This window comes from Dendropsophus ebraccatus, chromosome 3 (genome assembly GCF_027789765.1).
Source record: "Dendropsophus ebraccatus isolate aDenEbr1 chromosome 3, aDenEbr1.pat, whole genome shotgun sequence".
Taxonomy (NCBI): Eukaryota; Metazoa; Chordata; class Amphibia; order Anura; family Hylidae; genus Dendropsophus; species Dendropsophus ebraccatus.
In genome coordinates this window covers 184,116,702-184,136,192 of record NC_091456.1, presented here as the reverse complement: position 1 = coordinate 184,136,192, position 19,491 = coordinate 184,116,702, and the positions used below count along the sequence as shown (strand labels likewise).

The following is a 19,491-nucleotide window of genomic DNA, read 5'->3' as shown; positions in this document are numbered from 1 at the left end:
AAAGGTGGAATCTGATTGGTTGCTAGGGGCAACTGAGCCAGATTCACTTTACACCATGTTTGATAAATCTCCCCCATCATGGTCAGTGCTGGATACAAGTCCCAAAACGTTCTAACCCCATTGTAGCAGTGGGTGAGGATACGACTAGTCAGACCCCCCATTGATCTAGCAGTTGTCAGCCGATGTGTGATCATTAGGGTCCGTTCACACTACGGAATCAGCATGGAATTTCAAGCGGAGTCCGCGTTGCGGACTCCGCTTGAAATTCAGTGCTGATTCCGTAGTGTAAACAGACTGTTAAAGTGTACTTGTCATTAAAGGGGTACTCCAGTAAAAAAATCTTTTTCTTTAAAATCAAGTTATATAGATATGTAATTTACTTCTATTAAGAAAATTGTCCTGCAGGAAGTGGTGTAGTCTTTCCAGTCTGACTCAGTGCTCCCTACTGCCACCTTTGTCCATGTCAGGAACTGTCCAGAGCAGTAGTAAATCCCCATAGAAAACCTCTCCTGCTCTGGACAGTTCCTGACATGGACAGAGGTGGCAGCAGAGAGCACCGTGTCAGACTGGAAAAAATACACCACTTCCTGCAGGACAAACAGCAGCTGATAAGTAAGGAAAAATTTAAAATTTTTAAATAGAAGTAAATTACAAATCTATATAACTTTCTGGGACCAGTTGATTTGAAAGAAAAAGATTTTCAATGGAGTACCCCTTTAAAGAGGTATTCCCATATTCTACCTATAGCATAGGGGGGGGGGGGTAACAAGATGATCAATGGGGGTGTGACCACTAGGATCTCCCTCTGATCCCAAGAACAAGGACAGAATCATCCGGCAATAAAGTCTGCACACCTGCACGGCCGCTGTGGCTTCTGCTCTATTCATTCCCTATAGGGTCGCAGAAAAGTCAGAGGCGTTTGGTGACCCCCATAGAGAATGAATGGATACGCAGGCCAGGTGCACACAAAGCTCCATTCTATATAAGAAAGCTGCACTGCCGCTCTCAGGATCAGGTGAGGACCCCCGGCCAGCAGCTTGTTAGGGTCCATTTACACAGAAAGATTTGAAGCCAAAGCCAGGAATGGATTTGAAAAATGGAGAAATCTCAGGCTTTCCTTTATGACCTGATCTCTGTTTATAGTCTGTTTCTGGCTTTGGCTTCAAATCTTTTGCAGAATCTTTCTGTGTAAATGAACCCTTATCCTCTGTCTTATTGGTAAGGGAGAACAAGCTCACATGGGAACACTTCTTTATTCAAAAACCTTTGAGAAGTCACAGAGATATGTTAAAAGTCTTGGTCAGAAAGTTCCAGGAGAAGCGATCAGCTGTGTGCTTCACTCCCCAGTTTGCTGCTCACATTATACACACTGGGGACCAGAGCATGGACCCGGGCAGATGGTGGAGATTTCTCTATTTGGATGCCCTCATTTTATTATACTGGGTCATAGGGTCTACGCGGGACCTCTGCCCGCCCTCAGGGCCCACGCGGGACCTCTGCCCGCCCTCAGGGCCCACGCGGGACCTCTGCCCGCCCTCAGGGCCCACGCGGGACCTCTGCCCGCCCTCAGGGCCCACGCGGGACCTCTGCCCGCCCTCAGGGCCCACGCGGGACCTCTGCCCGCCCTCAGGGCCCACGCGGGACCTCTGCCCGCCCTCAGGGCCCACGCGGGACCTCTGCCCGCCCTCAGGGCCCACGCGGGACCTCTGCCCGCCCTCAGGGCCCACGCGGGACCTCTGCCCGCCCTCAGGGCCCACGCGGGACCTCTGCCCGCCCTCAGGGCCCACGCGGGACCTCTGCCCGCCCTCAGGGCCCACGCGGGACCTCTGCCCGCCCTCAGGGCCCACGCGGGACCTCTGCCCGCCCTCAGGGCCCACGCGGGACCTCTGCCCGCCCTCAGGGCCCACGCGGGACCTCTGGTACAACTGTATCCAGTCTATACAAGGCCCTATTACTCTCTACTGTCAGTGTATCAGAGAGTTGACATCAGACTAAATACAGTTGTCACAAACCTTTGGCCTGAGAAGTTTTCTGTCCGCAATGAGTTCTCAGTTTCCAGATGAATGGAGACATCCTCCTGTTCACTGACAGCAAGCAGAGACCTTAAAGCAGAACCCAGATGTACCGTACAAGGTGCAATATACATCCCAGTGTTGATAATACAAGACACCGCAGGACCAGTCGCAGCCATCCCAGTTATGCCGCACTCACAGGGAAACCCAGTAATCCTCCTATTTACAGAGTAAAGATGCCAACGTGCCCAACTAACCACAAGCACAATCCAGATCGACCGTAATGAGACACCAAGCTGTCAATCACAGAGACCAAACAACAACGGCCAAACACAGAGACCGATACTCAGAGGGAGGCCAAAGAGACCGATCCCTAGAGAGCTGTCAATCACAGAGACCGATCCTCAGAGAGCAGCCAAAGAGACCGATCCCTAGAGAGCTGTCAATCACAGAGACCGATCCTCAGAGGGCAGCCAATCAAAGAGACCGATCCCTAGAGAGCTGTCAATCACAGAGACCGATCCTCAGAGAGCAGCCAATCAAAGAGACCGATCCCTAGAGAGCTGTCAATCACAGAGACCGATCCTCAGAGAGCAGCCAAAGAGACCGATCCCTAGAGAGCTGTCAATCACAGAGACCGATCCTCAGAGGGCAGCCAATCAAAGAGACCGATCCCTAGAGAGCTGTCAATCACAGAGACCGATCCTCAGAGGGCAGCCAATCAAAGAGACAGATCCCTAGAGAGCAGTCAATCACAGAGACCGATCCTCAGAGGGCGGCCAATCAAAGAGACCGATCCCTAGAGAGCTGTCAATCACTGAGCCCACACAAAAGCAGCCAATCACAGACACAGATTCTAAGAGAGCGGCCAATCACAGAGACCGATCCTCAGAGGGCAGCCAATCACAGAGGCTGATTCCTAGAGAGCTGTCAATCGCAGAGACCACACAACAGTGGCCAATCACAGAGACAACTCAAAGAAACCCCAGAAACTGGTGGCCAATGTCAGAGATTTATCCTGAGAGCGTGGCCAATCACAGAGACCAATTCTCAGAGAGCTGTCAATCACTGAGACCACACAAAAACAGCCAATCACAGACAATGATTCTCAGAGAGTGGCCAATCACAGAGACCGATTCCTGGAGAGCTGTCAATCAATTATCTGACGGTAAACTGCAGGAGCTGTGGAGGAAACACACAGTCAGGGTGAAAGGGGGGAGCACTCACCTCGGACGCACAGGAGAGACATGGCTGCTGTCGGTGGGGATCACTCCAAGGAACATGAGGCGGGCAGGGTGATCCTGCAGGAGGATTAATTGGTATTAATAACTGAGTATTACTGATGCCACCAGCACAGAACAGGGCTATAACAGGGCACCAGCACAGCACAGGACTATAACAGGGCACCACCACAGAACAGGGCTATAACAGGGCACCAGCACAGGACAGGACAGGACTATAACAGGGCACCAGCACAGCACAGAACAGGGCTATAACAGGGCACCAGCACAGCACAGAACAGGGCTATAACAGGGCACCAGCACAGGACAGCACAGGACAGGACTATAACAGGGCACCAGCACAGGACAGGACTATAACAGGGCACCAGCACAGCACAGCACAGGACAGGACTATAACAGGGCACCAGCACAGGACAGCACAGGACAGGACTATAACAGGGCACCAGCACAGCACAGGACTATAACAGGGCACCAGCACAGGACAGGACTATAACAGGGCACCAGCACAGCACAGGACTATAACAGGGCACCAGCACAGCACAGCACAGGACTATAACAGGGCAGACAGTCTACCAGGAAAGTTACAGGAGTGACATGCAGCAGGTATACAGTGGAGGGAAACTGTAGGTTATATATAGAGGAGGGGGATATAACAGTACAGTATATATAGAGGAGGGGGGGGGATATAACAGTACAGTATATATAGAGGAGGGGGGATATAACAGTACAGTATATATAGAGGAGGGGGATATAACAGTACAGTATATATAGAGGAGGGGGGGATATAACAGTACAGTATATATAGAAGAGGGGGATATAACAGTACAGTATATATAGAGGAGGGGGGATATAACAGTACAGTATATATAGAGGAGGGGGGATATAACAGTACAGTATATACAGAGGAGGGGGGATATAACAGTACTGTATATATAGAGGAGGGGGGATATAACAGTACAGTATATATAGAGGAGGGGGGATATAACAGTACAGTATATATAGAGGAGGGGGGATATAACAGTACAGTATATATAGAGGAGGGGGATATAACAGTACAGTATATATAGAGGAGGGGGATATAACAGTACAGTATATATAGAGGAGGGGGGAATATAACAGTACAGTATATATAGAGGAGGGGGGATAAAACAGTACAGTATATATATATATAGAGGAGGGGATATAACAGTACAGTATATATAGAAGAGGGGGATATAACAGTACAGTATATATAGAGGAGGGGGGATAAAACAGTACAGTATATATAGAGGAGGGGGGATAAAACAGTACAGTATATATATAGAGGATGGGGATATAACAATACAGTATATATAGAGGATGGGGATATAACAGTACAGTATCTATAGAGGAGGGGGATATAACAGTACAGTATCTATAGGGGAGGGGGGATATAACAGTACAGTATCTATAGGGGAGGGGGAATATAACAGTACAGTATATATAGAGGAGGGGGGGATATAACAATACAGTATATATAGAGGAGGGGGGGATATAACAATACAGTATATATAGAGGAGGGGATATAACAGTACAGTATATACAGAGGAGGGGGATATAACAGTACAGTATATACAGAGGAGGGGGGATATAACAGTACAGTATATATATAGGAGGGGGATATAACAGTACAGTATATATAGAGGATGGGGGACAACAGTACAGTATATATAGAGGAGGGGGATATAACAGTACAGTATATATAGAGGAGGGGGGGATATAACAATACAGTATATATAGAGGAGGGGATATAACAGTACAGTATATACAGAGGAGGGGGATATAACAGTACAGTATATATAGAGGAGGGGGATATAACAGTACAGTATATATAGAGGAGGGGGATATAACAGTACAGTATATATATAGGAGGGGGATATAACAGTACAGTATATACAGAGGAGGGGGGATATAACAGTACAGTATATATATAGGAGGGGGATATAACAGTACAGTATATATAGAGGAGGGGGATATAACAATACAGTATATATAGAGGAGGGGGGATATAACAGTACAGTATATATAGAGGAGGGGGATATAACAATACAGTATATATAGAGGAGGGGGGGATATAACAATACAGTATATATAGAAGAGGGGGATATAACAGTACAGTATATATAGAGGAGGGGGAATATAACAGTACAGTATATATAGAGGAGGGGGGATATAACAGTACAGTATATATAGAGGAGGGGGGGATATAACAGTACAGTATATATAGAGGAGGGGGGATAAAACAGTACAGTATATATATAGAGGAGGGGGATATAACAGTACAGTATATATAGAAGAGGGGGATATAACAGTACAGTATATATAGAAGAGGGGGATATAACAGTACAGTATATATAGAGGAGGGGGGATAAAACAGTACAGTATATATAGAGGAGGGGGGATAAAACAGTACAGTATATATATAGAGGATGGGGATATAACAATACAGTATATATAGAGGATGGGGATATAACAGTACAGTATCTATAGAGGAGGGGGATATAACAGTACAGTATATATAGGGGAGGGGGGATATAACAGTACAGTATCTATAGGGGAGGGGGATATAACAGTACAGTATATATAGAGGAGGGGGATATAACAGTACAGTATATATAGAGGAGGGGGGGATATAACAATACAGTATATATAGAGGAGGGGATATAACAGTACAGTATATACAGAGGAGGGGGATATAACAGTACAGTATATACAGAGGAGGGGGGATATAACAGTACAGTATATATATAGGAGGGGGATATAACAGTACAGTATATATAGAGGATGGGGGACATAACAGTACAGTATATATAGAGGAGGGGGACATAACAATACAGTGTATATATAGAGGATGGGGATATAACAGTACAGTATATATAGAGGAGGGGGATATAACAGTACAGTATATATAGGGGAGGGGGAATATAACAGTACAGTATATATAGAGGAGGGGGATATAACAGTACAGTATATATAGAGGAGGGGGGGATATAACAATACAGTATATATAGAGGAGGGGATATAACAGTACAGTATATATAGAGGAGGGGGATATAACAGTACAGTATATACAGAGGAGGGGGATATAACAGTACAGTATATATAGAGGATGGGGATATAACAGTACAGTATATATAGAGGAGGGGGATATAACAGTACAGTATATATAGGGGAGGGGGATATAACAGTACAGTATATATAGAGGAGGGGGGATATAACAGTACAGTATATATAGAGGAGGGGGGATATAACAGTACAGTATATATAGAGGAGGCGGGATATAACAGTACAGTATATATAGAGGAGGGGGGATATAACAGTACAGTATATATAGAGGAGGGGGGATATAACAATACAGTATATATAGAGGAGGGGGGATATAACAGTACAGTATATATAGAGGAGGGGGATATAACAGTACAGTATATATAGGGGAGGGGGATATAACAGTATATATAAAGGAGGGGGATATAACAGTACAGTATAAATAGGGGAGGGGGGATATAACAGTACAGTATATATAGAGGAGGGGGGATATAACAGTACAGTATATACAGAGGAGGGGGATATAACAGTACAGTATATATAGAGGAGGGGGATATAACAGTACAGTATATATAGAGGAGGGGGATATAACAGTACAGTATATATAGAGGAGGGGGGGGGATATAACAGTACAGTATATATAGAGGAGGGGGGATATAACAGTACAGTATATATAGAGGAGGGGGATATAACAGTACAGTATATATAGAGGAGGGGGGGGGATATAACAGTACAGTATATATAGAGGAGGGGGGATATAACAGTACAGTATATATAGAGGAGGGGGATATAACAGTACAGTATATATAGAGGAGGGGGGGGGATATAACAGTACAGTATATATAGAGGAGGGGGGGATATAACAGTACAGTATATATAGAGGAGGGGGATATAACAGTACAGTATATATAGAGGAGGGGGATATAACAGTACAGTATATATAGAGGAGGGGGATATAACAGTACAGTATATATAGAGGAGGGGGGATATAACAGTACAGTATATATAGAGGAGGGGGGGATATAACAGTACAGTATATATAGAGGAGGGGGATATAACAGTACAGTATATATATATAGAGGAGGGGGATATAACAGTACAGTATATATAGAGGAGGGGGATATAACAGTACAGTATATATAGAGGAGGGGGATATAACAGTACAGTATATATAGAGGAGGGGGGGATATAACAGTACAGTATATATAGAGGAGGGGGGATAAAACAGTACAGTATATATATAGAGGAGGGGGATATAACAGTACAGTATATATAGAGGAGGGGGATATTATAGGTATACGAGGCTATTATAAATATACGGGGGTATTATCAGTATACAGGGGATTATATATATATATATATATATATATATATATATACGGGGGTATCATCAGTATACGGGGGTATCATCAGTATACGGGGGATTATATATATATATATATATATATATATATATATATATATATATATATATATATATATATATATATATATATATACGGGGGTATTATCGCCGCCGTTAAAGTGCACAGAGGAGCAGAGCCGGAGCCGCCGCACCGGGGAGAAGTCCGGAGAAGTTACAGAAGAAGGGATCCCGGTGTCCGGGAGTGGCCGCTCACCTCCGCTCCGCCCGCCGGTCCCGGCCGCTGTCACTCGGCGGACAATCCCTGACAGCAGGTGCTCTCCAGGCGGACACAACAGTCAGTGTGAGGGGAAAGAGCACAGCTCTCGCTCCTCCTACTCCAATGCACACAGCACACTCCCCTCTCCTCCCTGCATGGTTCAGCTCACCTACGGCAGCCCCAGGGGAAGGCTCGGCCCATCCCACAGGCACATAGGGGGAGCGAGGCCAGTGGAATGACACCGCACAGGTGACAGGGATGATTGACGTGGAGTCGGTATGTCATCCAATAGGGGCAAGGAGGCGGGATTAGGGGACAGGTGGGCGGGGCCAACAGTGAGTTAGTATAATAGGGCGATTTACTGCCGTGCTCGTGCGCGGGGCGGAGCACACCTGGCTGTACTGTACGGCACGGGGCAGTGATACGCGCACCTGAGAGGACTATTTTGTTGACCTGTATGTAAGCCTGTTATGTGTGATACTATCCTGAGCAGGTGTATCTAAACCTGTTATGTGTGAGATTGCCTCCTGAGTAGGTGTAGGTAAGCCTCTTATGTGTGATACTATCCTGAGCAGGTGTATCAAACTGTATCTACGCTTATTACATGTATAATTACAGGTGTATCTAAGCCTGTTATGTAGGGTATTGCCTCCTGTGCATGTCTGTGGAAGACTTGTGTGATACTGTCCCCTGAACATCTGTATCTAAGCCTATTATGTGATACTGTCTTTTAAATATTGGTATCTAAACCTTTTATCTGTACAACTCTCTTCTGAGCATCTGTATCTAAGCCTAATATGTGTGATACTGTCTTCTAAGTATTCTATTATCTGTAAACTCTCTTCTGAGCATCTGTATCTAAGCCCATTATGTGATACTGTCTTCTAAGTATTCTATTATCTGTAAACTCTCTTCTGAGCATCTGTATCTAAGCCCATTATGTGATACTGTCTTCTAAGTATTCTATTATCTGTAAAACTCTCTTCTGAACATCTGTATCTAAGCCTATTATGTGATACTGTCTTCTAAGTATTCTATTATCTGTTAACTCTCTTCTGAGCATCTGTATCTAAGCCCATTATGTGTGATACTGTCTTCTGTATGATATTGCACAGGTATGTATCCACCTATCTATTGAACTGTGTATCTAAGCCTAATATGTGTGATACTGTCTTCTGTATGATATTGCGCAGGTATGTATCCACCTATTAAACTGTGTATCTAAGCTTATGGTGTGTGATACTGACACTGAGACTGTACATCTAAGCCTGTTAATATCCTATGGAGCAAATGTATCTAAGGGTCCATTTACACAGAAAGATAATTTGACAGATTATCTGCCAAAGATTTGAAGCCAAAGCCAGAAACAGACTATAAACAGAGATCAGGTCATAAAGGAAAGCCTGAGATTTCTCCTCTTTTCACATCCATTCCTGGCTTTGGCTTCAAATCTTTGGCAGATAATTTTCCTGTGCAAATGGACCCTAAGCCTCTCTAGTATGGAGTACAGACAAAGACAATCCCTTTAACCCTTGTATATCTAAAAGTTTTTGCAGTTTTTTTAATCCATTTAGTCATCACTTTCAGTATCTCTGCTTGCTGGCAGGTTACAGCACGCCACTATATCAGCTCAGCTCACCGTCCGTGTTTTCATAAGATGGCAGCAAGCAGAGATCCTGACCGTCACGAGAAATCTAAAGTAGACCAGAGAGTTGTGGAATTATTTGCGTCCTTTACTTAAAACGCAAAAAATCCTTTGAAAAAGCAAAATGATTGTTACTATTCTATAGTAATCCGGTCTCTTCTCCCTCCTAATACATATGCGTGCTCAGCCGGAGCGAGGGTGCCTATGCCTGGAGAGGTGGGGAAGAATAATGGAGGATAAGCTTTACAGTCATTTGCATATGTGTGAATGAGGAAGGGACTTTTTTTTTTTGTCCCCTCAGGGACATGTTTCTATGAGATCTCACGGTTGGATGGAAGTTTTTATGTTTTTTAATGCTTTGTTGCATTTTTTGTATGCTCTATTGCATCTATATTCTGCTTTTTGCTGCAAACGTTATTATAAGGTGGGTTACAGCTGAGGTTGACGCTTATCACAGAGGCGGACATATCACTTGTGCAGCCTGTTCAGCTGCACAGGGGCCCAGGCCAATAGAGGGGTCGCCAGGCTCAGACTCTCAAGTGTCAGCTCAGCATGGCCCATGTCTGTAGGGGGCCCCCCAGGCGGTATCAGCACAGAAGTGCTCCTGGGGGGCCCACTTAGTGACTGGATGCTGTGCCCAGCCGGGGCTGGTTCGTCTCTCTCCTCCTGCACGCTGCTGCTGACAGCCCCTCCCCCTCCTGTACTCCACTGTCCGGCATCCCTTGTGTGAGGAGGAGAGGAGAGAGCATGTGGTGGCAGGGGCTGGAGGGATCCTGCAGGGTTATGGCTGCCAGGGACAGGACTGTGAAGAGGAGCAACAGCAGCTCTGACAGTGAGTGATTATTGTTATTGTCTGTCAGGCTGCTGGAAGATAGAGGGTGGACTGTGTAAGAGAGAAAGCACAAGGCCTGACCCCCTACTCCCCCCCCCCCAAGGCCTGACCCCCTGCTCCCCCCCCCCCCCCAAAGCCTGACCCCCTGCTCCCCCCCCAATGCTGTAAGTTTTATTGTAAATGTATGCCATTTTTGCCTATAACTGTGCCCCGCTGTGCCTCCTGCAGCATGTTTTGTTTTATTTCCTCTCCCTCCTAAGCAGCAACATACAGTACACGTCTCCCACCTGTGCAGCCACATACAGTACACGTCTCCCACCTGTGCAGCCACATGCTGGGCCGTATTTACCATTAGGCACCCGTGGTCCGGTGCCTAGGGCAGCACTTTGCAGGGGGGCAGCACCAGGGAGCAGATGGGGAAAAAATACTTTTTATTTTTTTTTATATTTTTAGTCTCCCACCTCCCGGTCAGATTTGCCAGTAAATCTGGTGACTTTTTGAGGGGGGTGGTGGTGGTGGGGGGAGGTATGATCAGGTCTGGATATGGTCTGGGTATGATCAGGATATTGGTCAGGTCTGGTATGGTTGTGACGCCTGGAGCTATTACCTACCAATCTACTAATACTAATCTACTAATATATGTTTTAAGCAATTAAAAACCATGAAAATGAGATTCAGACAATATTTCTACATGTAGAGAAATGCATGTGGCCGAAACGACGTGCCCCAAGATGGGGCGTCTTCAGGTTTAGTGCCTAGGGCAGCAGCAGCTGTTAATACAGCCCTGGCCACATACAGTACACGTGTCCCACCTGTGCAGCCACATGCAGTACACGTGTCCCACCTGTGCAGCCACATGCAGTACACGTGTCCCACCTGTGCAGCCACATGCAGTACACGTGTCCCACCTGTGCAGCCACATGCAGTACACGTGTCCCACCTGTGCAGCCACATGCAGTACACGTGTCCCACCTGTGCAGCCACATGCAGTACACTTATCCCACCTGTGCAGCCACATGCAGTACACGTCTCCCACCTGTGCAGTCACATGCAGTACACGTCTCCCACCTGTGCAGCCACATGCAGTACACGTCTCCCACCTGTGCAGCCACATGCAGTACACGTCTTCCACCTGTGCAGCCACATGCAGTACACGTCTCCCACCTGTGCAGCCACATGCAGTACACGTCTCCCACCTGTGCAGCCACATGCAGTACACGTCTCCCACCTGTGCAGCCACATGCAGTACACGTCTCCCACCTGTGCAGCCACATGCAGTACACGTCTCCCACCTGTGCAGCCACATAAAGTACATGTCTCCCACCTGTGCCCCAACAGTGATTAAGGGCCCATCTGTTCTATCCCCTATTAGTGCTGTACTGGGGTCACTTCCACACTCTGAGCTATATACTCTCATCCCCCGCACAGCATCCAGTGTACAATGCACCCAGGACCCTCTAAGTACAACAGCTGAAAAACACTACAACTCCCAGCATGTACTGCTGTCTGCAGCCCTCAGGATATGCTGGGATTTAAAGTACAAATGAGTAGACAACTCAAGGGGTTGTCCCCTCGCAAACTACAACTCTCAGCATTCTCTGAGAGCTTTATAAGCGTAAGCCATTCTGATAGTTGTAGTTATTGTTACTCCGGGAGTTGTGGTCACAGATCAGTATAGGATGGGACCCGGTCTGCATGTCGCTTCTGACTGGTTCTTTATTTGGGTGCCCGCCATGATCAGTTCTGTTGGTAGGCCACGGGTACCCCAGTCTCACGCTGGGGCCTGCACAGACTACAGTACAGTCCTTTAGTGGGGCCTGGCATCTGTGCTGTAGGGCCTTCCCGAGTTCTTTATTCTGTAAAAATAAGAAACAATTATAATTCTTAATAAATAAATTTTAATCCAAATTTTCAATAAAGTCTGACATTTCTTTTCTTTGGGTCGAATGCACCTTGCGTCTACGTACCTACCACCTAACACAAGGCACTTTGCACATGCTACACTTAACACCGCGGCCGGGCGGCCATGCCCCTCGTCTCCAGATGTTCATACAAGTCGGAGACAGCTGGCATCAAGTCCCAGGCAATTCCTATGAATACCGGCTGCTATATTAATTTCTCCATCCTCGGAGGCGTCACGTTCCTGCGCAGATTCCCTTCCACATTAATTTCCTGAGCAGCAGACGCTGTCACTTTGATTTTCTGCACTCCAGGACGGGGTAGGGGGGGGATGAAGCCTTCTCAGCGCTATGGAAGCTGCCAAATAATGTTCTACTGATGCGAACCAGGACACCAGGTGCGAGCGAAAAAGAGCGAGCCGCGACAATTGGCCAATGTCATCGCCGACCGGTACAAGAGTAATAATAAACCTGTATGTCTGTATATGTTCTATGGGGCCACATAGTAGCCATTGGGTTGTAGTTGTAGTTATTTGGCCAGTTTATGGCACTGTTATTTGGGTGCGGTGCTGGGGGTCACTTATAATTGGCCACAGGACACCATAGGGGGTGCCAGCTAAAGTTACGTCCTTTGTAAGGCAGGCCCTATTATTAGGGAAAAGTTCTCGCTGCTGTCCATCGGTACATTTCCTTCCAGTAATGGAGACAGGTAAGAGTTATAATCACAGGGAGATGTGTGCTCCGTGCTCCATTGGTTGCCATAGTAAAACAGACTTTTATGTCTGAGAGCCGCTGACGTAGGACAGACTCGGGCTTTTAAGTGAAGTATTCTTTTTGTGGCCTCCTGAGCCAGCTCTTATGTGTAGAGTGCCCCTCCAGCCACAGAACGCAATTAAAATCTGATTATTTTTCAGGGCGGCTCTTAACCCCATCAGGACCAAAAGCATTTAAAAAGGTCAGATGCAACCCGGCCCAATAGGTCCCTCAACTCCAGTAACCAGTTCCTGGTTCCCCCAGGACTTATTGTAGGGATGATTAAAGGGGTATTCCAACCAAGGGCTAAAAAATGAAACGCTCCCAAACCTTGCTGGTCTTACAAAGTCCTCCTGAGTATTTTGAGCCATTTCTCGTCTTTCTAGCTGCTGCTGTTCCAGGGTTAAAATGTTTTTCTAAAAGCCAGTCTATATCCAAGATGGTGCCAGTCGGGAAACTACATCTCTCAGCATGCACTGCACCAAAGAATCAACTGCCAAGTATCCACCTTATCTTGTAGTATCTGCCTATCACTGGCTCAATTTGCTTTACATTGTAAACAAAATATCTTTCTATCCATCTCCATAGATAAGAGAGATGAAACATCGGTGTCTCCTTTCCCCTATACTGCTCAGGAGGCTGTCACTGTTCTGTGGTTTCCCTGCCTCTTGACTGGTGTGATGTCAGTGTTGGGTGGGATTACAGATAAGGTGTTACAGCTTGCCTGGCAACAGAAGAGACAGATCATGTGACTTTGGTCTCAGAAGGGAGGGGGAGGGCAGAGGTAGAGACTTCGGTCGGCACCATCCACACAATGCACTCCCCCTCCCCCCCCCTTATTTATTTTATCCTTTTATTATTTTATTTCACCCCACTTCCCCCCTCCAATTTTTTTTTTTTTTAGTTTGTTCCTTTTTTTTTTATTCCGTCCTTCCCGTGTCAGGACTCTTCCTATCCTTTTCCCGCCTCTGCTCTCTCTCGGGGAGTTGCCTTCCTGAGCGGTGGAGCTCCCTGCTTAGAGCAGCATCACTCCGGTGCAGTCTCCCTCTGGTGTACATCTAAAAATACTTATAGTGGGCGGCATGGCCCTGAAATCCTATACATGTGTACGAGGGGTGTTCTTTTGACGTTTCCTGCAGTCAGAGCTATCGGGAAATCCTTTTATTGGACTTGTATACGTCTTTATACTGTACCACTCATGCACCTTTTCATATGTGGTGTTATTATGTTGGTGAGGATTGGCGGGTATATTGCCGTGCTACCTCTCTTTGTTCACAAAATAAAGAATTTACAAAAAAACAAAAAAAGATGATCAGGAATAATCCTCATCCTGGCTATCCCTGAATCTTTCCCTAGACCTTCCCTGAACACAAAAAATATCACCAAACACCACTGGCCCTTACTTATCCCTAAATAAAGGCCTGATGTGCAAAACTGACCCCAACACATACAGTAGGAGAACTCTAGGAGTCAGAAACAAATACCACAGCTTAACGGATTATTCTGAATACTACAATCATCATTACACAGGGATGGACCAAGAACCTGCTAGACTAGATCTGGGGAAATACAAGGAATACTGTGCTTTTGTCCAAGGGCTTCACGTTACACCACCGGACCTTCCTCTGAATACCGCTGCACTAAGAGAACCATCAAAACAACGCAGGCAGCAGGTGCATTACTCTCAAGGGGTCATCATAGACCCCATCGCTGTCCCAGTTTTTCAGCAGAATCTAGAACCCCCTACAACATTCCCCCAACTGGTAGTTGAAGACTCCTGAATTATATTACAAGTATCTTCACCTTCCCTCCCATGCATCCAGTTACCATGATGACTAACTTAGGGCACTATTCCACCGGACGATTATCGTTCAGATTATCGTTAAATCGTTCGAATCTAAACGATAATTGTTCATTTGAATAGCAGTTAACGACTAACGACCGAACGAGGAATCGTTGATCGTTTAATAAGACCTGGACCTATTTTTATCATTGCTCGTTTGCAAATCGTTGGCATTGAATAAGAAGTCGTTCGCAGTAGTGACGAACGCAATAGCGACGACAAGACGACCGATAAGTAACGATTATCTTTCCATGTAAATGGGTGAACGATTTCAGGTCTTTCGTAATAGCGGTCGTTTAAATCGTTTATCGTTAACGATTATGCAAATGATAATCGTCCAGTGAAATAGGGCCCTTACCTAGAGAGATCAAAGACAAGACCCTCGCCATAAAGAGTCTCTACGTAGAGAACGTCAATGAGGACCAAAACCAGCCACTTCCCAACCAGCCTCTTCACATATATGAGTGGGATACAATGAGATCTCTATAAATATTCCTAGCTGATTTGTTTAGAGTTCTTTTCATTAGAGATGAGCCAGAAGCACGCTCCGATCTTTTCAAACACCAACACTGAAGAAGTTGGATGCAGCCCTAGGGAGTCCTGGAAAACATGGATACAAGCATACGGGTTAGATGCAGAAAGCTAAAGATAACATCTGATATTGGAACCCTTGTAAAGTTACTATAAGGGTACAAACCCACACACCGTATACGCAGCAGATACGCAACAAATACGCAGCAGATTTGATGGTTTAGATTTGATGCTGTGTTCAGCTATTTAGATCTAATCTGCTGCGTATTTGCTGCGTATCTGCTGTGTATCGCAGCAGTAAATACGCTACGTATACAGTGTGTGGGTTTATACCCTAAGGAGGGAATTGTTTAACACGATTGTGATTTAAAGGAAAGTCCCTAGGCTGGAAATTTTTGGATTCTTTTTGGAACTTTTCACCTATTTAGCTCCTTATTCTTATTACTCATTACATAGGATGAGCGCCAACCACCCATTGCACAGGTATAATGAATTGGTTACATTAGTTCCGTCATTGAGGAAGTGGAGTAATTTTCAGCAATGACCATTTTCCTAAACATATGGAATATTACAGTGTGAACGATGTGTGTCGTCCTTGCAGGAGGCCCGTGCTAACGTTCTCTGTATTTTTCTCACCCACTTTCTGTATTCCACTCAGACATAACTTTGATATGTTGCAGCCCATGGTGAGACTAACAATTCCTTCCATACTTGTTATTATCTATTCAATCTTCTTACCCCGGTTCTGAGCTGCTACTTTCTGCTGAAAACACAAAAATCCGTGTGTGAGCTTTTCTCTCTGTCCCCCGACTCCTCCCCCCTCACTTCTGAGACGGCTGATATAAACAAGTCCCTGGCTGGCTTTATCTGCAACATTGTAGCTTCATTGTAATACTGGGAAGATTATTCTATTGTCAAGTTGCTGATGAGCTCACTGTGATTATCCCTCCCAGCTTTACAGAGATTTTACTAAGTTTAAGATAGGAAGACTCTGGGTGTGGGCATGACGGGCCAGGGTGTGGGTAGGAGAGCCCGAGAGGGGTGTAGAGCGGTAGGAGCATTGTTTCCGGGCCGCACCATTCATTCTCTATGGTAGCCGAGTGTTGTACTCAGATATATAGTCTGGATGTCACTGGGTTGTTTACCCTCCCCCTCCCCCCCCTCCAGGGCACGAGATCCATGATTATATATGGGGGTGTTTAGCTGGAAGACACAGGGATAATAAGGTAACTGACTATAAGAGCGGCATTCTGGGTGTAATAGGATAATCCGACCCTCCAACGTGACCCCATCCACCCAGTGCACAGCGCTCCGCACCTGAGCCGATCACTTCACCCCGTGCCGCCATTATCAGAAAATAATGTATTTCACATAAAAGCTACACACAGTACATAATACGAGAGGTTACTGGGTTCACTACGGATGGGATACAGTGTATCTATACCACTGAACAATACACTAGAACATCACTAAGCGCCATATTACAACCTCTTATAAGTAAGCCTATTATGCTTTTGTGTGTGACGAATGGGAACTCCAGGTTTGGATAACCCAAGTGTGAACAGGTGTGTAGGTGCAGGTGTGAAAGAATAGACCAGAGTCCAATGATTTAACCAGGGTAACTTGGTTTACTGATAGAAACTTCAGTTCAATACAGGATTATACACTTCTGGTAACTGCAGGTGCAGGCAGGAGGTAGTAGGAGAAGTTGTGACAGCAGGGTAGAGTAGAGGAGCGTCTTGAGGGCCCTGTCCAATGTAGCTGTGTAGAGGATAATAGAAGATGATACTCGTATAGATTTTCTAATCTGACCCCCTTATACCCTATAGTATTGGGGTACCTGTCCTGCTTGGGTAGTACGAAGTCCCAGGACCCTGTGCTAGGTTGAGCAGACTCCAAGACTTTCCAGATTAGCCATGGGTTACAGTAGGATACATCAGTTTTCACACTATTTGTCCTACTGGGGTCAGAAGGTGATTGCCCTATGTAGTGTAGATGGTATCCCTTGCGTGGGCAAGGTTTTCCTCAGAGGATGTCGCTCCCTCCTAAGATTTCTAGCACTGCATGCTAGCTGTAGTCACTGACACTGACAAAAAAAAGTCTCTAGGTCCCTGACTAGGGTCCTGGCCTAAGCTAGGCCCTGGCTTTACTGCAGCAGGAACTGTGCTCTCTGTGTCTGTCCACTCCTACTGACAAAAGACAAAGACTCGCAACAGTAACTAGCTCTTTTCTTAGGGTTACCTTACCTAGTGGGTGATTGGTGGGGCTGTGTGTGGAGAAGAGAGAAGAGGCAGAATAGGAGGAAAAGTGAGGGATGGGAACCTGCACCTGTAATAGGATAAAGTATGGCATATTCAGCTGTGCTCTGTACAGTATACATATAACACATACAACAGTGACACCTAGTGGGGAAAATACTTAACACACTCTCCTTCATCTCCTTCTGTGTGAACCTAAGAGAGTTACTTCGCCCAGGTGCGTATAAAGAATTAGTGGCACACCTGTGCTGAGACACACATTATATATATATATATATATATATATATATATATATATATATATATATATATATATATATATATATATATATATCCCCTATCCACAGGACCTGAATATTGCCCCCAATTCCTTTAAAATGTATGGGGTAATTTGCCAAACAGAAATGAAGCTGCAGGTTTGCTGCATACTGCCGCTCTATTCATTGTCCATGGAGTGGCCCGATGCTTTATTCAAAACAAAGTGATGGGGGTTCCAGCGGTTGGACTTGCAATCTCACATACTGTAAATTTAAGTTGGACTACTCCTTTAACAGCTGTATGTTTGAGGCCTTTGTCGTGCTGATGGGAGGCATCTTTCTTTGCAGAATTTTTTCCCCACACATGCAATATTATGTACATGGATGAATAACTTCTATTACTCATACTTACCCTGCACTAAACACCATACTTACCATACTTACGCTGTACTAAACACCAATAGACCCCTAACAGCTTAGCCAAAGAAAGTAAATTGCAAGGAGGCATACTATGCAGTTACTGTGGGACCCTTGGAGAGTGGAGCCCAGCTGTAGCTGGTACTAAACCCAATCGCCACGTCGGGGGGTCAAGTGTGGGAGGTAGTCCCTGCAGAGAACATGCTGTAGGAGGGCAGACTTAAAGGGGAACTCTGGTAAAAATTAAATCTTTGAAATGAACTGGTGTCAGTAAGTGTTATATAGATTTGTAAATTACTTCTATTCAAAAATATCCAACCTTCCAGTACTTATCAGCTGCTGTATGTCCTGCAGGAAGTGGTGTATTCTTTCCAGTCTGACACCGTGCTCTCTGCTGCCAACTCTGTCCATGTCAGGAACTGTCCAGAGCAGCAGCAAATAACCATAGAAAACCTCTGCTGCTCTGGACAGTTCCTGACACGGACAGAGGTGGCATCAGAGAACACTGTCAGAATGGAAAGAATACACCACCTCCTGCAGGACATACAGCAGCTGATAAGTACTGAAAAACTGGAGATTTTTTAAATAGAAGTAATTTACAGATCTACATAACTTTCTCACACCAGTTCATTTGAAAGAAAAAAAAATGACTGGAGTGCCCCTTTAAATCTTATTTCAGATTACTGTACAATACATTACAATGCAATACAACACTACCTTGCCGATCCTTGCACCTTATTCAAGTCCAGTACATCCCACCTTGTTTCTGTGCAGAACATTTGAGTATTACATAGTATTCGTATGCAGAGCATTGCACCAGTTCCTGTGCAGAACATCTCATGTTGTTCCCCTGCAGCAGCGGGGTTGTCATATGTGATTAAGCCCTTCCTGACACCCCCTGCTAAGCCATCTGGATCTCCAAGCGGGGAGAAATTCTAATTGTGTCTAAGCTGGCTTTATCACAGATACATTTAGCCCCAGTCACATGTTTGGGCTCGCTTCCCTAGATTCACAAAAAAAGTGTCTATTTATATCCGGGAGAGCATGTCGGTGTCATCTAGTGAAGATGCGGCCTGGTGCTGCAATACAGAATGTTACACTCATATAGAGCAGGGGGAA

General features: G+C 45.5%; 1 protein-coding gene across 3 annotated transcripts in view; it reads right to left on the bottom strand.

Moving 5' to 3' along the window:
* UNC13B (unc-13 homolog B) overlaps window positions 1-8,211 on the bottom strand; it is a 246,172-nt gene extending 237,961 nt beyond the window's left edge. Inside the window, exons 1-2 of one of the 3 annotated variants that reach the window (XM_069963314.1) lie at window positions 8,108-8,211; window positions 3,240-3,313 (exon numbers count right to left, since the gene is read on the bottom strand). In XM_069963314.1, the coding sequence (XP_069819415.1) occupies window positions 3,240-3,261 (22 nt within the window). In that variant the 5' untranslated portion in view covers window positions 3,262-3,313; window positions 8,108-8,211. The other 2 variants (XM_069963313.1, XM_069963315.1) reach the window with 2 other exon arrangements.
* Between the last annotated feature and the right edge of the window lie 11,280 nt (window positions 8,212-19,491).